At 39.3% G+C, this 17,825-nt stretch overlaps 1 protein-coding gene and 1 long non-coding RNA gene across 7 annotated transcripts; both read right to left on the reverse strand.

Moving 5' to 3' along the window:
* Positions 1-380: 380 nt before the first annotated feature.
* On the reverse strand, positions 381-10,053 carry LOC136238885 (uncharacterized). 2 transcript variants are annotated; one of them, XM_066029519.1, is made up of 6 exons: positions 9,858-10,053; positions 9,757-9,792; positions 3,800-3,879; positions 3,693-3,743; positions 3,486-3,595; positions 381-755 (listed from the first exon to the last, which is right to left on the reverse strand). In XM_066029519.1, the coding sequence occupies exons 1-6, from the start codon at positions 9,884-9,886 to the stop codon at positions 555-557; spliced, it is 507 nt and encodes a 168-aa protein (XP_065885591.1). In that variant the 5' UTR covers positions 9,887-10,053; the 3' UTR covers positions 381-554. The 2 variants fall into 2 exon arrangements, with proteins under 2 accessions (XP_065885591.1, XP_065885589.1); XM_066029517.1 differs by having other exon boundaries at positions 3,654-3,743; positions 9,858-10,017.
* A 475-nt stretch (positions 10,054-10,528) lies between these two features.
* LOC136238165 (uncharacterized) lies at positions 10,529-17,168 on the reverse strand. Of its 5 annotated transcripts, XR_010692813.1 has the most exons (9): positions 17,154-17,168; positions 16,787-17,109; positions 16,659-16,740; positions 16,478-16,612; positions 16,077-16,421; positions 15,951-16,022; positions 15,861-15,894; positions 15,184-15,812; positions 10,529-10,982 (listed from the first exon to the last, which is right to left on the reverse strand). It is a non-coding gene; the product is annotated as an uncharacterized lncRNA (long non-coding RNA). The 5 variants fall into 5 exon arrangements; XR_010692815.1 differs by lacking the exon at positions 17,154-17,168 and having other exon boundaries at positions 15,951-16,033; positions 16,787-17,132; XR_010692816.1 differs by lacking the exon at positions 17,154-17,168 and having other exon boundaries at positions 16,478-16,607; positions 16,787-17,131.
* Between the last annotated feature and the right edge of the window lie 657 nt (positions 17,169-17,825).

Raw genomic sequence — 17,825 nt, forward strand, 5'->3', positions numbered from 1 at the left:
CCACATTCAGTACTATTTACAAGTTTTAGTATTATATGCATGATCTGCATTGTTAGGTAAAGCACTCTCAGTACATTGTGATAAATATAGAGCAAGCAGTCTATGATAGGAAGTGATGACATGAGGCTTATTCACATAATCAAGGCCAACCAACAAGTAATAAGTTAATGCACACTTTATGGTGCATGTGATTGCACAAATGCCTGAACTATAATTAGAATTTGAGCTAGTAGTTACAGTACTTAAGTCTGCATGTCCTAACACAAGTTACACTACACAATCACTTCATAAATGTAGCTTATGTACTTGGACTATTTCAATTGACGACTTTTTTTCTAGCAAGAAAGTCTCAGCACGGGGGAGGGGGCACTATGAATTGCAACTGTGAAGAAAACTTGTATTCAACATGACAATACATAATACAAGACTAGGAGCATGCAAAGAATTCCTACGTTTTACCATTGTAAGCCTTAATTTAATCTTTGTAAGTTAGTGCATGTGCTTCCAGAATGAGTAACAGTACAGCTTATGGTTATATATGATAAATACATGTGTTATTTGCATGCTATTATCTTTACAGTAGTACGATGTTGAGATGTTAGAACCACTTGATCTTTATAGACACCAAGGTAATAGGGAGTTGGACCAACTGATGCAGCTTGTAGTAGGTGTCCAGTTTGTTGATCAGTTTGTTGATCAGTTTGTTGATCAGTTGTAGGGGCCTCCAGTGTCCACCATACATCATTTGCACCTTTCTAAGCAAAACATTACAAACAAACATAATTATGTTGCAAACTAGGCACCGGCCTATTATGCCCGAAATTTTACCTATTATGCTTTTGAGCATTGCTCAAAAATTAAGCCTATTATGCTCAAAATTATGCTTTCAAAATCAAGATTATGCTCTAGAAGTGACTGTTTTATTAGAGTATATCAGCCTTTCCTGACTGCAAGTGACTGCTCTATTAGAGTATCTCGATCTTATTTCTGCAAAGTGTGAATAACCAACAAAGAAACGGTTTAATAAGTTATATCAAACTCCAATACAGCATTCAACTTAATAGAGCAATCACATGTGCAAAGCTGTATGCTGCAACAACAAAAAAACTAAACAAACTAGGGCTCATGTTTTGGGTGGTTGTCCCACACAGGGCTGTTCCACATATTGCCACAACAAAGTTTTGTAGTGTTTGATGACTAAGCTTTCTAAATTTTCACTGAACTAAACATGATGCTGGTTTACAGTGACTTACCTGGACTGCACGCAAGCGACTCTCTGCAAACAACAGTTCCTCCTTCCCTCCTTACTGTCCCATATTACCCAGATATTGTACTTTACAATGAGAGAAGCAACTTAGTGGCCTTGTTAGAACTTAGATTCCAAAGACTGCCAGGGACAAACAAAGGAAGAGAGACTAGCAAGAACTACTGTCAGAATTAATTTTGATCATCTAGACATTCCCTGTTTTTTATTGTGTTACATTCTATCAACAAAATGTTGAAATGGCATCTGTGTTACTCTTGGACAAAATAAAATTTCCACTATACATAATTAATTTCCTACAGGTATTATAAAATTTCTTTTTTATTATCATTTTCATATCTCTCAATGCAATCTGCACAAAAACAGCCAAGCTGTGAAAAAATGGTGCAACCTTAAAAGGCCTGGGTGAAAAAGTTATGAAATTAAAGGTGGTGGCCAAGAAATGGCTGCAATGATGTTAATGCTAATAAATTTAATAACAGCTGTGTACATAGTTAAAATTCATTATCGTTAACATCATTGTAGCCATTTCTTGGCCACCACCTTTGATTTCACAAGTTTTTTCACTCAGGCTTTTTAAGGCCACACCATTTTTTCACAGCTTGGCTGTTTTTGTGCGGATTTCACTTTTTGTACTTTATAACACCCCTAAATCAGCCTTGGGTTTTGTTTTTACTCACATTTCCTTAATTACTTATACAGACACAATGATGATTATCAAAGAAAAACTTATGAATGTATTATATTGCAAGCTTTAAGTTCAATATTTGGCAATATTATTGTAATACTCTAATAGAATGCACAGTTTTTGAGGACTTCTAATGGAACATACATAGAATGTTCTAGAACAATCTAGTACTTCTATTGGTAGATCTATGAAATTTATAAATGTTTACTATAAGCTAGAATATTTTCATTTATAAAGCAGAAATTAAGTAAGGTGATCAGCCAAGATAGCAGCAGTTCAATGGTTAAGGATGAAGGTGTCAAGTATGGAGGTCCCTGGTTCAAACTCTGGTAAGTTTTCTCAACATTGTTGTGCACCTTTATTACCCTGTGGTGACTGCTCTGTTATAGTATCTTGATCCCACGGTTGTACATTTGTTTGGTTTTTGCTTTATAATTTGTAGCTGTAATTCTATTTCCTTTTTTTCAAACCATTAAAAGGCACTGCTACGATGATCAGCCTATGTACACACCAATTTTCAAGTTATTCCCATACTCGGTTTACCCTGTAGCTGTGACAGAAGTTTGATCTTTTTATGTGAATAAACATTCATAACATCTTGGATACTCATCAAATTCACAGCAAACTTGGTATGTGAACTCACTTTTATAATATTATGTCTTTCATTTGTGCCAAAGATCAAGGCAATCGAGTTACATGTTTGCATTTTATAGCAATTTTTGCAAGTAGATTGTAGCCCCCCTATGGCTTAAGGAGAAAAAACAAAGAAAGTAAAATGAAACTTTTAATGCCCATATCTCACAAATGGCAGTTGCGAATTTAATCAAATTTGCTGTGTGGCCTACCCTACCTGTAGGCACAGCTATAATGTAAACATGGTGTGCTTTAGAGAAGGCTATGCACAAGTCATGTGAAAAGGTTGTTTTCTTTCTTCCTGTCAATATACTCACAGTGTGGCACACTGGCATTCTTGGCTGCACGACACACTACCATGTATCTTGATATGCCTGCATACATCCATCCATCCACACACACACACGCACGTATGCACACACACACACACCATCCATCGAAGTGAAGCCATTCACTGGATAATGTTTCCCATTGAACCAAACCATGGCTACCTCTTCCTCCCTCATGGACACACACACACACACACACACACACACACACACACACACACACACACACACACACACACACACACACACACACACATGCACCCATGCATGCATGCATGCATACACACATACACATTCATGCATGCATGCATGCACGTATGTATGTATGTATGTATGTATGTATGTATGTATGTATGTATGTATGTATGTATGTATGTATGTATGTATGTATGTATGTATGTATGTATGTATGTATGTATGTATGTATGTATGTATGTATGTATGTATGTATGTATGTATGTATGTATGTATGCACATATTCTTTTGGAAAGCAATTTCAGGAAACCAGGTGCATGCTATGTTTACCCAGGTGTGGGTTTAATAAATACTCACAAATATACATAGAACTCACTTTGATTGTAATGGATTTATTTTGATAACTGATATATTTCCTGCAGCGGAGACTTTCAAAGCTCATCTGCCCAGGATTTTCTTCATTATTTTGCTTTATAAACGTAGTATCTACATGCAATGGAATTGCAATGCATAGTCATGCAAAACTAACTTAGATTATAACTACCTCTACTTGCAGTGTCAACTAATGTAATTTTATCATTACCATTATCATTATCTATAGCCATCAGATATTCCTTATCTTCACCATTCTTATCTGTATAGAAATATGTCAATACTGAGAGGCAATCACAGTGGCACTGTTAATTTTACCTTTAGTGTATATGTGTATATTATACTGAGGTTGAGAAGTATCAACAAAATCAACAGGTTTACGATCCTCTTCCTTGATCCTTAAAATCATAATTACAACAAATGCTCAAAATACTTTTGTTTTTGTAAAACATATCTGTTACAGCACTCAATACAATATAATGATGTTCTTATCTAGCCTGGTGCTGCCGACCCTTTTATGCACTCATCTTTAGATTGTAAGGCAGCACTTGTTGTAAAAGGGTCATTCCGTGTCAAATCAACAAGGAATTTAGGGTCACCTCTCGGATTTTGACGAAACTTGGTGTGTTTGTAGTACCTACGGTGCTTATCACTCATGCAAATTTTTAGCTCCATACATTCCATAGTTTCTGATTTATGACCACAAATATTTTGAATATTTCATGAAAATTTGGTCCATCTCTTGTTACAAAATCAATTGTAACCTTGCACTGTGTAAATATTTGTAAACACAATTTTCAGTGATGGAAGACTGTTGATTGACCTTTCCAGTGATCCCTAAATTATGGGATATCTACTTAATTATGGTTCAAAAGTACTTCATTGAAAACTTTAATCCCTTATATTTTGAAAAATGCTGTTTGAAATTTTTCGAATTCTTTTGTGAATAATGATTGGGTCATAGTCTATGTTTGATAAAATTTTTGTGGTGGGACCACAATGGGCTCAAGAGATATAATGAATTATGTTGTGGTATGCGGTGGAATTTGCCGTCTATTATTGCTGTATTGGAGTGTACACCTCCAATAACCACTCGCAACAAGGCCATGCCAAGTTTGTCTTACAGAGTGAAGGTGTCTAGGTGCATTGCAATCTGTATTAATGACCACCTGTATTGAAAGGCCATCTATGTGCTGCAGTTAAGTTATACTTCATTAATGTATAGCACCAAAGCATCAACCCTTTCTAGCAAATCCAAAAATGGTCCTTATTAGACAGGTTGACTATAAATTACACATCTGACCACCATGTGTCCATGAACATCATGTAAATGTACTATCTCTTCACAAATACCTTCTTTATTAAGTTGAATACCACTGTAGTGGACTTAGCCATATTTAAGTTGCGTATGTGGCTACATAGATACATACAACAGAACTCCTCAGAAGGGATACCTGGATATCTTGATAACCAGGACACCTGTTTATACACTGTACTCCCACTCTAGTGGTGCACATACATTTAGACCAAGATACTTCTGTGGCTTCTGTAATATGAGCACTTTATTATGTTCCTAGCAATGGAGGGGTTTTACCATACATGCATTAATTGTACCTCAATATGTGAAATTAATTACTACATTACTTTACATTCATGACCACTTTGAAGATCAAGTCATAAACTCATGCACATACTCACATAGGACATGCTGACCACATACTTAACATTTGCCTGTACTGATCTTCAAAGTGTCAACCCAAAATACTTTGAAAAACCATTTTACTAATTACAGTACTATAAATCACACATTGAAGTGCAAGCAAGTGTTAATAATATAAAAACTCTTGGTACAAGTAATGCATCTACTGTATATAGTGTAACTATTCTATTCCCTGGACCATTGATGAAGTGTTCATCTTTGAGAAACCACAGACTTGTCTTGGGCCCAAAATGTACGTACAATTATAAAGTAAGATCATGAGGCTATTAAGGTGCCCAGGTATCCTTTGTGAGGAGGTCTATTGTACCTATGCAGCCATGTACGTAACTTGAATAGTGTAGAGTGGGGATATGTATGTGAGTGCACTACGGCAAGATTTTACTTAATAAATAAGGTATAACTGAAGAGATGGTACAACATTAATGTGTTTATGGACGCATGGTAATCTCGTTTATAGTCAACCTGTCTAATAAGGACCATTTTGGATTTGCTAGAAAGGGTTGATGCTTTGGTGCTATACATTAATATCCAATTAAAGTATAAATTAGCTACAGCTTATAGATGGTCTTTCAATACAGGTGGTCATTAATACAGGTTGCAATGCACCTAGACACCTTCACTCTGTAAGACAAACTTGGCATGGCCTTGTTGTAAGTGGTTATTGGAGGTGTACACTCCAATACAGCACGTACACTCCAATACAGCAATAATAGACTGCAAATTCCACCGCATACCACAACATAATTCATTATATCTCTTGAGCCCATTGTGGTCCCACCACAAAAATTTTATCAAACATAACCGATGATCCAATCATTATTCACAAAAAAAATCGAAAAATTTCAAACAGCATTTTTCAAAATATAAAGGATTAAAGTTTTCAATGAAGTACTTTTGAACCATAATTAAGTAGATATCCCATAATTTAGGGATCACTGGAAAGGTCAATCAACAGTCTTCCATCACTGAAAAGTGTGTTTAAAAATATTTACACAGTACAAAGTTGCAGTTGATTTTGTAACTAGAGATGGATCAAATTTTCATGAAATATTCAAAATATTTGTGGTCATAAATCAGAAACTATGGAATGTATGGAGCTAAAAATTTGCATGAGTGATAAGCACCATAGGTACTACAAACACACCAAGTTTTGTCAAAATCCGAGAGGTGACCCTAAATTCCTTGTTGATTTGACATGGAATGACCCAAAAGGGTCTGGTGACTGGTCACAATTGCATACTGTACTTGTGCAACTGGAATTTAATTAATGCCTTATCATGCGGGTATTGTCATTGCAATGCTGTCACCATAGAATTATGTTTTCAAATCTCGCTTCAAGGTTCAAAAGGAGGTGAAGTAAGCAAAATTCATCTGCTCAGGTTTCAATCTTATGTAGCCAAGCTCAGTTTATAATTCATCCTCCTCCAGTAAGACTATGCATAAGTTACCGTAGATACTTTACCACTCAGACAATAGTGTCTATGGTTTCACTCATCACGCACTGCAAATATTAGGTATTTTAAAATGGTGCGATTTGATTGGTGTATAGTGGCAATGAGCACAAGTTCAGTATGCAGTTGTGACCAGACCCTTTTACAACAAGTGCCGCCCCAAAAAGCAAGTGGCATAAAAGGGTCAGTAGTGCCAGACTAGTTCTTATCATGGTAGGAATCACAAAGAATCCAAAATGGTGCATCTATATGTACAAAGCTATGTACATATGTCCAGAATAACTACATAACATATCAAGGTTACATACAACAGCTCTGAAGAAATCATACTCATTAATTTCAGCCAACTCTATTGGTTAGAACGCGAATTTTATTAAACAGTATACCATGATGACATCAAACTTCAAAGGAGCTGGTGGCTGTATATTATTGTGAGTATCATACTGGATTTTTAGGCCAAAAAAATTAATATCACCCCAAAGCAATTGCTTCACGGTACCTTGGCAGTATCAGTATAAACAAATTCAAAAGTGCCTTCAGTGTGACCCAAAATGTTTTCAATAAGTTGCTACAAGGTTTAATTTTTTTATTCAATAGGATTTTCTGCTGACTGACTGAGAGACCAGCTGATGCCTTCAGACAAGCATATGGCCCCCAGCCCCTCCCCCTGCTTTCTACACCTATGTATTAGCTACTCTTATAGTTTACAACTAGCTGACTGGGGTCAATCTTGCTCATGCAGACTCATGATTGAAAGGCCTGTGTCATGCATTTGAGGGGCTGTCAAGTCAAATGCTGCCAATTAAAAAAGGACATTATCACTCATGTTGTCAGATGGCAGGAATGTGCCCACAGTCGTCGGTACCAACCACTACTCAAATAAAATAACCACCACTACGACTCAACAACCATTACAGATTCACCTGACATACAAAGTTAATGCACACACTACATTTCTAGACCCAACCCCATCTCTTGTAGCCACCACTATTATAAAGTTGGGCATATCACGGAGATGGGGATATAGCAGAGAAGGACTATCTACGGTGCCACAAGTGGCCCGTGGAGATATAACAGTGGGGGATTATCTACAGTGCCACAAGTGGCCTAAGGGACCATCTATACAGCAGCCGTAAGAAGTCCAGGGAAATGACTGGGAAACAGCTTCGGTTGTATATACCTGTATTTAAAAAGGGCTCGTGTGTTGACCCATCAAACTACAGACCCATTTCTCTCATGTGCATGCAGCTGCTTGAACGCATCGTTTACTTATTTTATCTATCCATCTTGCTAACTACACCATTAATATTATCTGCAAGGAACAACACGGTTTCAGAAGACAACATTCGTATGAAACACAACTACGTACTTGAAGCAGTAAATGGCCAAGCATCCATTTTGAATGCAGGCTGTCAAACAGAAGTGGATTTCACAAAAGCTTTTGATAAAGTCTCACATATAGACACCTGCTCCACAAACTGAGCCATTATTGCATTTGTGAAAATACTCCTAACTGTGCAAGTGACTTCCTTTTTGACAGAACACAACATACAATAAGAAGAGCACTACTTGTTAAGCTCTCTCTGGCATCCCCCTACTCAGACCGCCATTATTCCTGCTATTTATCAATGACATCTCCAACAAGATGACTTCAAGCATTAGACTGTATGCAAACAATCTGATAATTTACCAAATCCAATGTAATGATGACATACATAGTAAGACTTCAACAAGATCTAGACATACTAAGTTAGTGGGCTGTTACTAGGCAGGTGAAGGTTACCAACAAATGACCCCACCAACTCGACATAGAAAATTAATTTTATAGTAACACCATAAATCTAAAGCTTCTTCGCAGTAAAGCAAGCGTATAGGTCTAGCTTTATACATGCAGTATGGTCTGACCAGGAGAATGGTAATGCCCAGGCATTTAGTAGAAACAATGCTCAGTTACATCAGACCGATAATTGAATATGCATCAACAGTATGGTCTCCTGACATATATTCAGAATTTTGAAATGATACAGCTTGTTTTGTTTTCAATGAACCCTCAAATTATGTTAGTATGATCAAGTTAAACACTTTAATGTTGAAGAGATGTTGATTAGACAAAAATAGTGTTTTATAAGATGCCAACTGGTCATGTTAGTCTATAGACATTCTGAACTATCTAGCCACGGTATCCAGTACACATGGTCATGCATAACTTAAGATACAGGTATATAGGTCCCCATCACAACTGATGCTAAATTCAGGGGCGTAGCCAGGGGGGGTTCAAAGGGTTCGGACGAACCCCCTTTTCAGAGTTAAGTTTTTAAAATCGTGATACTGGTTAACTAGAACTGAATTAACTTACACAAATCCACTGAAATGGGTAGCTACAGGTCTTCAGGCAGCGGAATTCAAGTACCTCTACTCGCTATTGCGAATGAATTTATAAGAATACACATGTTTACACGTGTACACGAGATTCTATACTTAGGGCAGAACCCCCCTTTTGGAAATCCTGCCTACGCCCCTGAAATTTATTCTTACCCATCTGGCTATGGAGTCACTACTCTCTGATGTTGCACATAGGGCTGAGCAATAGTATCGATTGTGTGATATATCGCGATAGTAAATCACTATCGTCATCCGGCGCGATACTGAGTAGGGATATCACTATTGTGATAGTTGTGGTAAGCTCAGATCTGCATTAAAATGGTATTAACAACCCTTCTATACTGTTTTACAGTTAGTATTACCAGCTTTCTTACAAAGTTGTGGCCTGTAAAAGCTTTTACCAAAGTCCATATTCATCGTCCGCTCATGTAGTTAATTAACAAATGTCCTGTGCATGCAAAATAACTTTCTATATGACTGCAAATCATAGCTATACAACTAAGACTTTGTTAAGGGCAAAGTGTTTCATAAATTATCGGGATAGTATTCACTATCGCAATATTTAATGAGTAACTATCGTGATAGTAAAATTTTTACTATCGCTCAGTACTAGTTGCACACTCTGAGTCTTTGACTTTATGCACAATTTATGTGTACTGAGTTATACTCAGCAATTGCATGCAATTCTGTACATTATCCCCAAACTAACTTATGTAACATACCGTAAGTCGAGACACTCCATATTCACGTCATTGTATCTAAAAGTTGAACATAGGATCAGAGTTTTGCAATCATAAATATATATATAAGTGGCCTGGTTTACCTGGTACAGGACAGCCATAAGCTCAGCATAGCTAGTTGACACTAACTAATATTAACGGGGTATAGCGGATCGGTTACTTTCAACTCGGAAAACAATAGGGCGTGACAACTCACAAATCGAGGCGTGGTCTTTTCAATTACGTCCGCACAACAGAGTAGCGGCCCTTTTCACAAGCGCCCCAAGATTAATTATGATGGAATCAGGGTCTAAATTAGTCTGGCGCCGCCCGCCCCTTCGCAAAAAGTAAGAGTCTGGTGAAATACAAATACCTAATCATTTCAAAAGGAATTCAATTAGACAGCGTACGTAATGCTTGTTACGTCAGATGATTGCGCTTCAATTCGAACAAAAGCATTGTGTTGCCAAAGCGATTTCTGTGTAAACGTCATTGGCATGCACTAATTGGCTAGCGCCGAATCTGGGCGCTGGACATGATTTAGTATCTGTATTCAACCTTATATCGTATGAGTTTATAGACGAATAGTCTATAATACACCGTCGCCCGGTTATGGACTATATGTCTATAAACGCAATTCGCTACATATAGACTATTGTTATGTGAATTTGCGCAGTTTATGAATTGCGCTGCGCACTTTGTGAATTTATAATTTGCGCAACAATTTATAAACTCCCCGCTAAACTCTATTGCATGCCACGACACACACAGACACTTGGGTTGGCCTGGCCGTGCACCAAGCAAGAGTTTAATGATTGTTTGAAAATAATTATTTACAAAACACCACCATAGCTAACTATGAAACACCATAGATACTGGAAACACTACCCAACACATTAATAAATGCCATGTGATCAGTGAGTTGCAAACCTGAGTGATGCTACAGCAGGGTCTACAACAATAAAGTATTGGTTTTGCCAAAATTTTGGAGACAGCCGACCCCAAATCTGCCCCCAAGGGAAAAAACCTCCACTGAACAAAAACCACATGGGTAAAAAAGAACAGCTGGAGGAAAAAACCATACATGATGCATGCAGCTGTAGCACCACATGTGCATCACTCTCGAACACAAACTGCAATAACAATAACCACAAGCAAGATTAAGCACATGGATGAATACATATATAATAGTCCAGAGTCTAGACCAACTGAGTAGGCTCATCATCTAGCTAATGTCTGTAAAGGAAAAAATAAATAAAAAATTAACTGAAGTCAACACCACACATCACATCCATTACACACTAACATCCCCTCAATAAAAATGAAGCAACAGTAGCTTGGTAAACGGCCTAGAATTGCCCTAGCAACCAACCATTCATTTAAATACCCCCAATTATCCCGCCACACATGCGCAATAACGTACCGCGGAGAGCGTATTTTCTGTGTAACCGACAGAAAATACCACTCCCCGCTAAACTCTATTGCATGCCACGACACACACAGACACTTGGGTTGGCCTGGCCGTGCACCAAGCACCAGCACTTACTATGTATATAGACACACTCTAGAGGTACAAAGAGCGGGACTCAGTATATATAAGGCTCAGGTGTCTAATCTTTGTGTAGCTTCTAAGAGAGAAGCAACTAAGTCTTTAACATAGCCATCCTTGGTGCTATCTGAGGACCAACGACCATGCCTCTTGAATAATCTGTCTGGTATTCTAGCTTGAGCTGCAGCAATAGCACCTCCTGACCTAAGGCTGAAAAATCTGACTTAGAGAACCCAAGAGATCCCAACCTGTCCAACAACAGCTCTCGTATACGAGTGTGTGACAATTGGCCAGATGGATGCAGCTGCTCACCCCCTTTTAGCAAACGGAACAATATTCCAGAGGAGTTTGACAAACCACCCATGTCCATATATCGCTTAAGCATTGCAACTGGGCAAGTAACTTTAGCACTGCAAGCCACATACACCCGGACATAGACAACACTCTATATACCAACGGATTGCTGGAAGGTGACAGCAACCCTGCCATTTGATGAATCCAGGCAATAGCATATGTAGCTTCCTTCACAGCTGCTCGGGACTGCTTAGAATCTCCCAAGTGTTGAATATACAATGCCAGGTGAACTGGCTTTACTGCAAACATGTTGATATTGCTAAGGGACTGGGTCCATTTCATCCAGCGGTTGAAAGCATACATGTACTTCTTAGTTATAGAAGCAACCTTACTGTTGAGATCTGTAGTAAACAAGCTCTTGGCCAAGCACTTAAGATGGGGATCTTCCATGCACAATAACTCTTGCCATACTATCTGGCCTTGTACCACTGCAAAATACACATGATTTTTGTGCAATAAATATTCAAAAAGCCCATCACAATAACAGGCAGACAACTGTTTAGCATGGAAGCATCTCAGCACACTGACCTACAGTGGCTGACACAATACACACCAATAGAAGCATCTCAGCACACTGACTGACAGTGGCTGGCTCAACACACAACATAGACCAATGCTTGCCACAGAAGCATCTCAGCACACTGACCAACAGTGGCTGGCACAACACAAACCAATGCTTAACACAGAAGCATCTCAGCACACTGATCGACAGTGACTGGCTCAACACACAACATAGACCAATGCTTGCCACAGAAGCAACTCAGCACACTGACCGACAGTGGCTGGCACAACATAAACCAATGCTTAACACAGAAGCATCTCAGCACACTGACCGACAGTGACTGGCTCAACACACAACATAGACCAATGCTTACCACAGAAGCAACTCAGCACACTGACTGACAGTGACTGGCACAACATAAACCAATGCTTAACACAGAAGCATCTCAGCACACTGACCGACAGTGGCTGGCTCAACACAAACCAATGCTTAATACAGAAGCATCTCAGCACACTGACCGACAGTGGCTGGCTCAACACAAACCAATGCTTAACACAGAAGCATCTCAGCACACTGACCGACAGTGGCTGGCTCAACACAAACCAATGCTTAACACAGAAGCATCTCAGCACACTGACCGACAGTGGCTGGCTCAACACAAACCAATACTTAACACAGAAGCATCTCAGCACACTGACCAACAGTGGCTGGAACAACACAAACCAATGCTTAACACAAAAGCATCACAGGACACTGACCGACAGTGGCTGGCACACAGCCCTTACCTATAAACATGCGTAGATATACCAACTGTTGGTGTAGCAGAAGGGTGCTCATTACACTAATTCTATGTATACTACCTGCCTGGGATTGGCTTATTGAACAGAGCACATTCTAATCATATACAACTTGCATAAGGAATTTTGTTAAAACAAATTTATTTATTTATTTTTTATTTTTTTATTTTAATATTTTTTATTAGCTATTCAATGAATATGACGCATGGTTTTAAGAGAACAACAGAGAGCCACCAACAGGCATGTTAAAATCAAATAACAAGCCAAGAACACAAGTGATTGACCTCGAACCAGAAAAGAACCCTGAGGTACACCTACCGGGCAAAAACAAATGGTCAAACAGGGGCAGGTCACACCAATCCCTGACAAAAGAAGCAAGATGACTACCATCAGGACAAATTAGAGGCCAAAATGGGGCGGATGACCAATGAGGTAGTACAATGATACCCCTGCACTTAAAGTTCTGAGCATGCCTTAGCAATCGTGGAATGAGGTAGACTGGGAGACACCACCAATTCATTTCACCAGTCCAATCACATGTGAAACAATATACTGCCTCAGACCTTGGGTTACAGAAACGGCTAGGTAGTTGAGTATTATAAAAGCTTGCAAAGCGATCAACTGTACACAGGCCCCATCTACTGTTCAACCAGCAAAACACACTTGGGTGTAATTGCCAATCATCAAAGTCTTGTATGTGACTGATAAAATCAGCTATCTGGTTCTCAGTACGAGGTATCCACTCAGGCTCAACAGACACACTATATTGTACACACAAGGAACATAACCTAGGGTTTCCTGTTGAAGGGCCGGGTTTTTACTACCCACCAGAAGAATCCGGGAAACATTTTGGTTATCAGTAAGCCACTTAACTTTACAATTTTGAAGTTTTGATATCAATGATTGAAGAACCAGCCTGATACCTTTAAGCTCACGCCATGTAGAGCTCTGTTGGGCCTCTACAGCATCCCAATGGCCGTGCACCACATACTGACCATGTTCAACAATATACCCACCAAATCCTGTATTGCTAGCATCAGAATACACAATTCTTACAGCACCTGGCTGGCACCATAAAGGCTGAGAGTCATACTCCTGAAGATTTGTTTCCCAAAATTGTAACTCACAGAGAGCCTCTGGACTCAGTGACAACATGTCACTCCAGGTATAACACTCATTAATCACTGCATACAAACTACGAGTCATGAGTCGACTAACTGGGCCCACTGCAAGGGACAAAGAAATTATCTTACTGTCTTAATTGTAGAAGACACTAAACTTCTAAAAGCATGCACCTTATCTGTGGGGACAATAATCTGGCCTGTTTCTAGATTGATATCATATCCTAACCAAGACACCAGGTAGGAAGGAACCCACTGGGATTTTGTAGGGTGAGCCACAAAGCCAGCATAAGCCAGGGACTCCTGAACAAATCTACTGGCAGCTTCGGCCCTTTCAGCTTCTACAGAGCAAATACTGTCATCTAAATACACCACTATCTTATAACCATGTCCCCTCCAATACTTAATTAATGGCCTCAGAAGCTTAGTAAACAAGTAGCACGCTGAAGATAAGCCAAATGGAAGGACTTTAAACACAAAATAAGTCTGGACTTTATTCACAGGCCACATAAAGCCTAAATACTTCCAACAGGTTTTGTGGATGTCAACATGGTGATAACCAGACTTCAGGTCAAACGTAAATGCCTTATCACCTTTTTCAAATAACATCAGAGCTGTCCTAAGGTCTTCATATTTAAACCTCTGCTTCCACAGGAACTGGTTGAGGTGTCTGAGATTAATCACCAGACATTTCTTACTGGGTCCATCAACAACTAACAAAGGACTACATATAAAAGGTTAAAAGTCAACCTTAGCAATACAGTTATTGACTAGCAATTCCTGGATCGCCAGGGAAACAAAGTTACAATTAGCCAAATGGTTACAACCAGAATATGGTGTTGGTGAAGAAAACAAAGGAAACATATAGCCATACTGAATTGCATCCACTACCCTATGAGGGGCATTCAAAAACATCTATCCAAAACCTTATATGTTTCCTGAGGCCTCCTTGCATGGACCTGTATACTATGAAGTTCATCAACATCTAACTCCCAAATAGGACCATTGAGTCCAGCATCAGGGCCTTGCCCTTCAAAATCAGGGTTGCCAACTGGCAGTAAGTCATACAAATCACAGTCACTGTGTATTTCACATTCAAAAGGATACTGTTTAGATGCTGCAGCTGCTCCTCCTGGTGCCTAGGGACAATTTCTCCTGATGGCCAAACTCCCCGCAATAGAAACAGGCGCCTGAAACTGGGCGCGCTTGATGACCAGGAAGAACAACAGGTGTGGCCTGTACCGGAACCACTTCCGGTATCCTACTGATTCAAAGGGGCCTCACGCCTAAAACCGGTAGACTGCTGCGCGGAACGACCGCGCTTCTTCACAGGAATAACGCACCTTGATTTTGGACAACGTACCAAGGGGATTAGACACCGCGTAGTGGGAGCAGACGGTTGAGATGCGGTTATCCGCGTAGGCGTACGCGGACTACTGTTAGTACCCCGTTTGGGACCACTTGTACGCGGATGTACGCGTCTCACCCGCGAAGAAATCCGTACGGTGCCATCAATAAACCGCCTAGTTCTCCGTAAGCACCTATCCGGTGTCCGCCAATGAGCCTAAAGGGTCACGCAGGATCCTACGCGCGGGCCGCTGTGTCCGATGATGAATTCAGTTTTTGTCACGTGAGAGCATAATTTAAAATGCATAAAATTCCACAATAAAAATAAAAATGTCTTGTTCATTCTTTTACACAACATTCTTAGCTCCATGCATTCCAACGTTCCAGTTCTGTCAATAACAAAAGTAAGATGATGCAGCTACACACTACGCATGTACCTTGAATAACTGTTCGAAGCAAAGCAAGTTCAACCTGAAGAAAAACATACATTACAGTGTATCACAAACTGCACATTACTATACACTAACCTAGCACATGCCAAAGTACCAGATGTGAACACTACTTGTGTGAATAGTTCTTTGTTGCAAACACGACAACACCTGGAAAAAGCCTATACATAATGGAAAGAAAATAGTTACACTATCAGCACGTACCATAGTCACGTGTCCATCAGCTACCACTGTTTACAAGTTGACTTTGACGTTAGCAGAAAGTGGAATATCCATTAGAAGTTTCTGGGTAAGGTAAAGAGTTTGTTTTGTGGTTGATGTCTGCCATCACGTGCCAGAGGGGTCATCATACTGCTACGATCAGCTTGCAACAATCTGGCTTCCAAAGACTGGCTTAATGCCATAGGATTCTGTTAACAGTCTCTGGTGTTTCAGTTATTGACTACTTGACAGCTTATTGCAAGTAGTGGCAAGGAAATTCCATTGAGATGCTAATGCTGTAAAATCATTTGATAGCACTGAACTACTGTTGGAAAGCTGGCTAGACAACTGGTACACAGAGAAACACATTAAATTATATCAAGCTACACTAAAACAAGTCTTACCATGAATTTGAATAGTAGGTAACTAAAATCCTTACGACAGCCAAACAGCCCATGGTACGATTGCATCCCAGCAACATAGCAGATATTGGGTTGAAATCATCCACTAAGGGCACGGTCCAATAAACTGCGACTACACTACAAAACAGCCATGGCTTACCAACCAAAACACAACTATACTTACCAAAGAGTACATACCATCACACAGCTTAGTGTTCTAACAGAAGAAAGCAGACTAGGACGGTAGTTCTCTCTACCCGGAATGTCTGTTATAATACATAAAACAGTTATTAAAAACAATACGTATTTCACCGTATCGATTGGCGAAAACAATCTGAGGTGTTTGACACGATGGTATCCTTCACATCTAGATCTGCTCAGTCAAGCGCCATTACGTCTCAGCTGCCAAGCACCCGAAAACCCCCCAAATTCCATGAAAGTATCGTCGCAATCATTGGTATTGAGTAGCGCCAATGTTGCGCCATGTTTAACCCTAGTTTTCTTCAACAATCCGGCTGCGTTAGACTGCTTAGCGTCAGTATCCAATCACTTCCGTCAAAAAGAAACCGCACGTGATTTTGATGATCAAAGATGGTTTGTTGTGCGCACGCCTCCACCAGTTAAAAGGTGCGCATCTGTTAAAATAATTCCAGAACAATCTTTAGACCTTGTGTGGTACCTATCATTCTGCTACTGTATTGTGTTCAAGTATTGGACGATAAACGGAAGAAACAAGTTGATGTTATGCTACTTAGTATTAGTATTAGTATTAGTGATTTAGGATACATAGGCAATGCCTGTATATGATCCTATTCTATAGCTAGCAAAATAAAATCAAACATAATTTAAATTAGCTACCAGTCATGATCGATAGTAAACATTTGTGAGGAGAAGTGTTGATCCAGTAGGTTTTTAAAACTGTTGATAGATTGGGCTGCAATCACATTCTCTGGTAAATTGTTACTTCTAAAAACCAGGCGCCAAGCAGCTAGCTAACTCATCTGGAATAACTATAGACAGTATATACTACTATGAATTAACCAACTATGTATTACTACTTTACAATAGGGTAGTTTGATAATATAATTAGCTATTTCTCGTATTTCGCAATTCATGAAATATTCGTAATTCGTTCAATTACGTTGCTATGCACTGCTAAGGAAGCGTTTGTTAAATAAACCGCTTTAACCAACATATTACGCACAAAACTATCTTCTAAACTGTTTTATAGTGTGACTAACGTGTTTTTTCCCACAAATTCTCTCGACAAAGCCTCAAAGCTGCTCTTCATTTTCGTTCGCGTACGTAAGGGATACGCCCCCTTTCAACTCGAAGCGATAGGCTATTCCTG

The sequence above is a fragment of the Dysidea avara genome, chromosome 11 (genome assembly GCF_963678975.1).
Source record: "Dysidea avara chromosome 11, odDysAvar1.4, whole genome shotgun sequence".
NCBI classification, from domain to species: Eukaryota; Metazoa; Porifera; class Demospongiae; order Dictyoceratida; family Dysideidae; genus Dysidea; species Dysidea avara.

What these genes read in the sequence shown, in the direction of transcription:
- LOC136238885 (XM_066029517.1), bottom strand. Translation starts at nt 9,886, where the DNA reads ATGCTGAGCTTATGGCTGTCCTGTACCAG. An exon ending in ATGGAGTGTCTCGACTTACG is followed by an intron (nt 3,880 to 9,756) that starts GTATGTTACATA and finishes TATGATTTTAAG; the next exon opens with GATCAAGGAAGAGGATCGTA. An exon ending in TATACACATATACACTAAAG is followed by an intron (nt 3,744 to 3,799) that starts GTAAAATTAACA and finishes ATTTCTATACAG; the next exon opens with ATAAGAATGGTGAAGATAAG.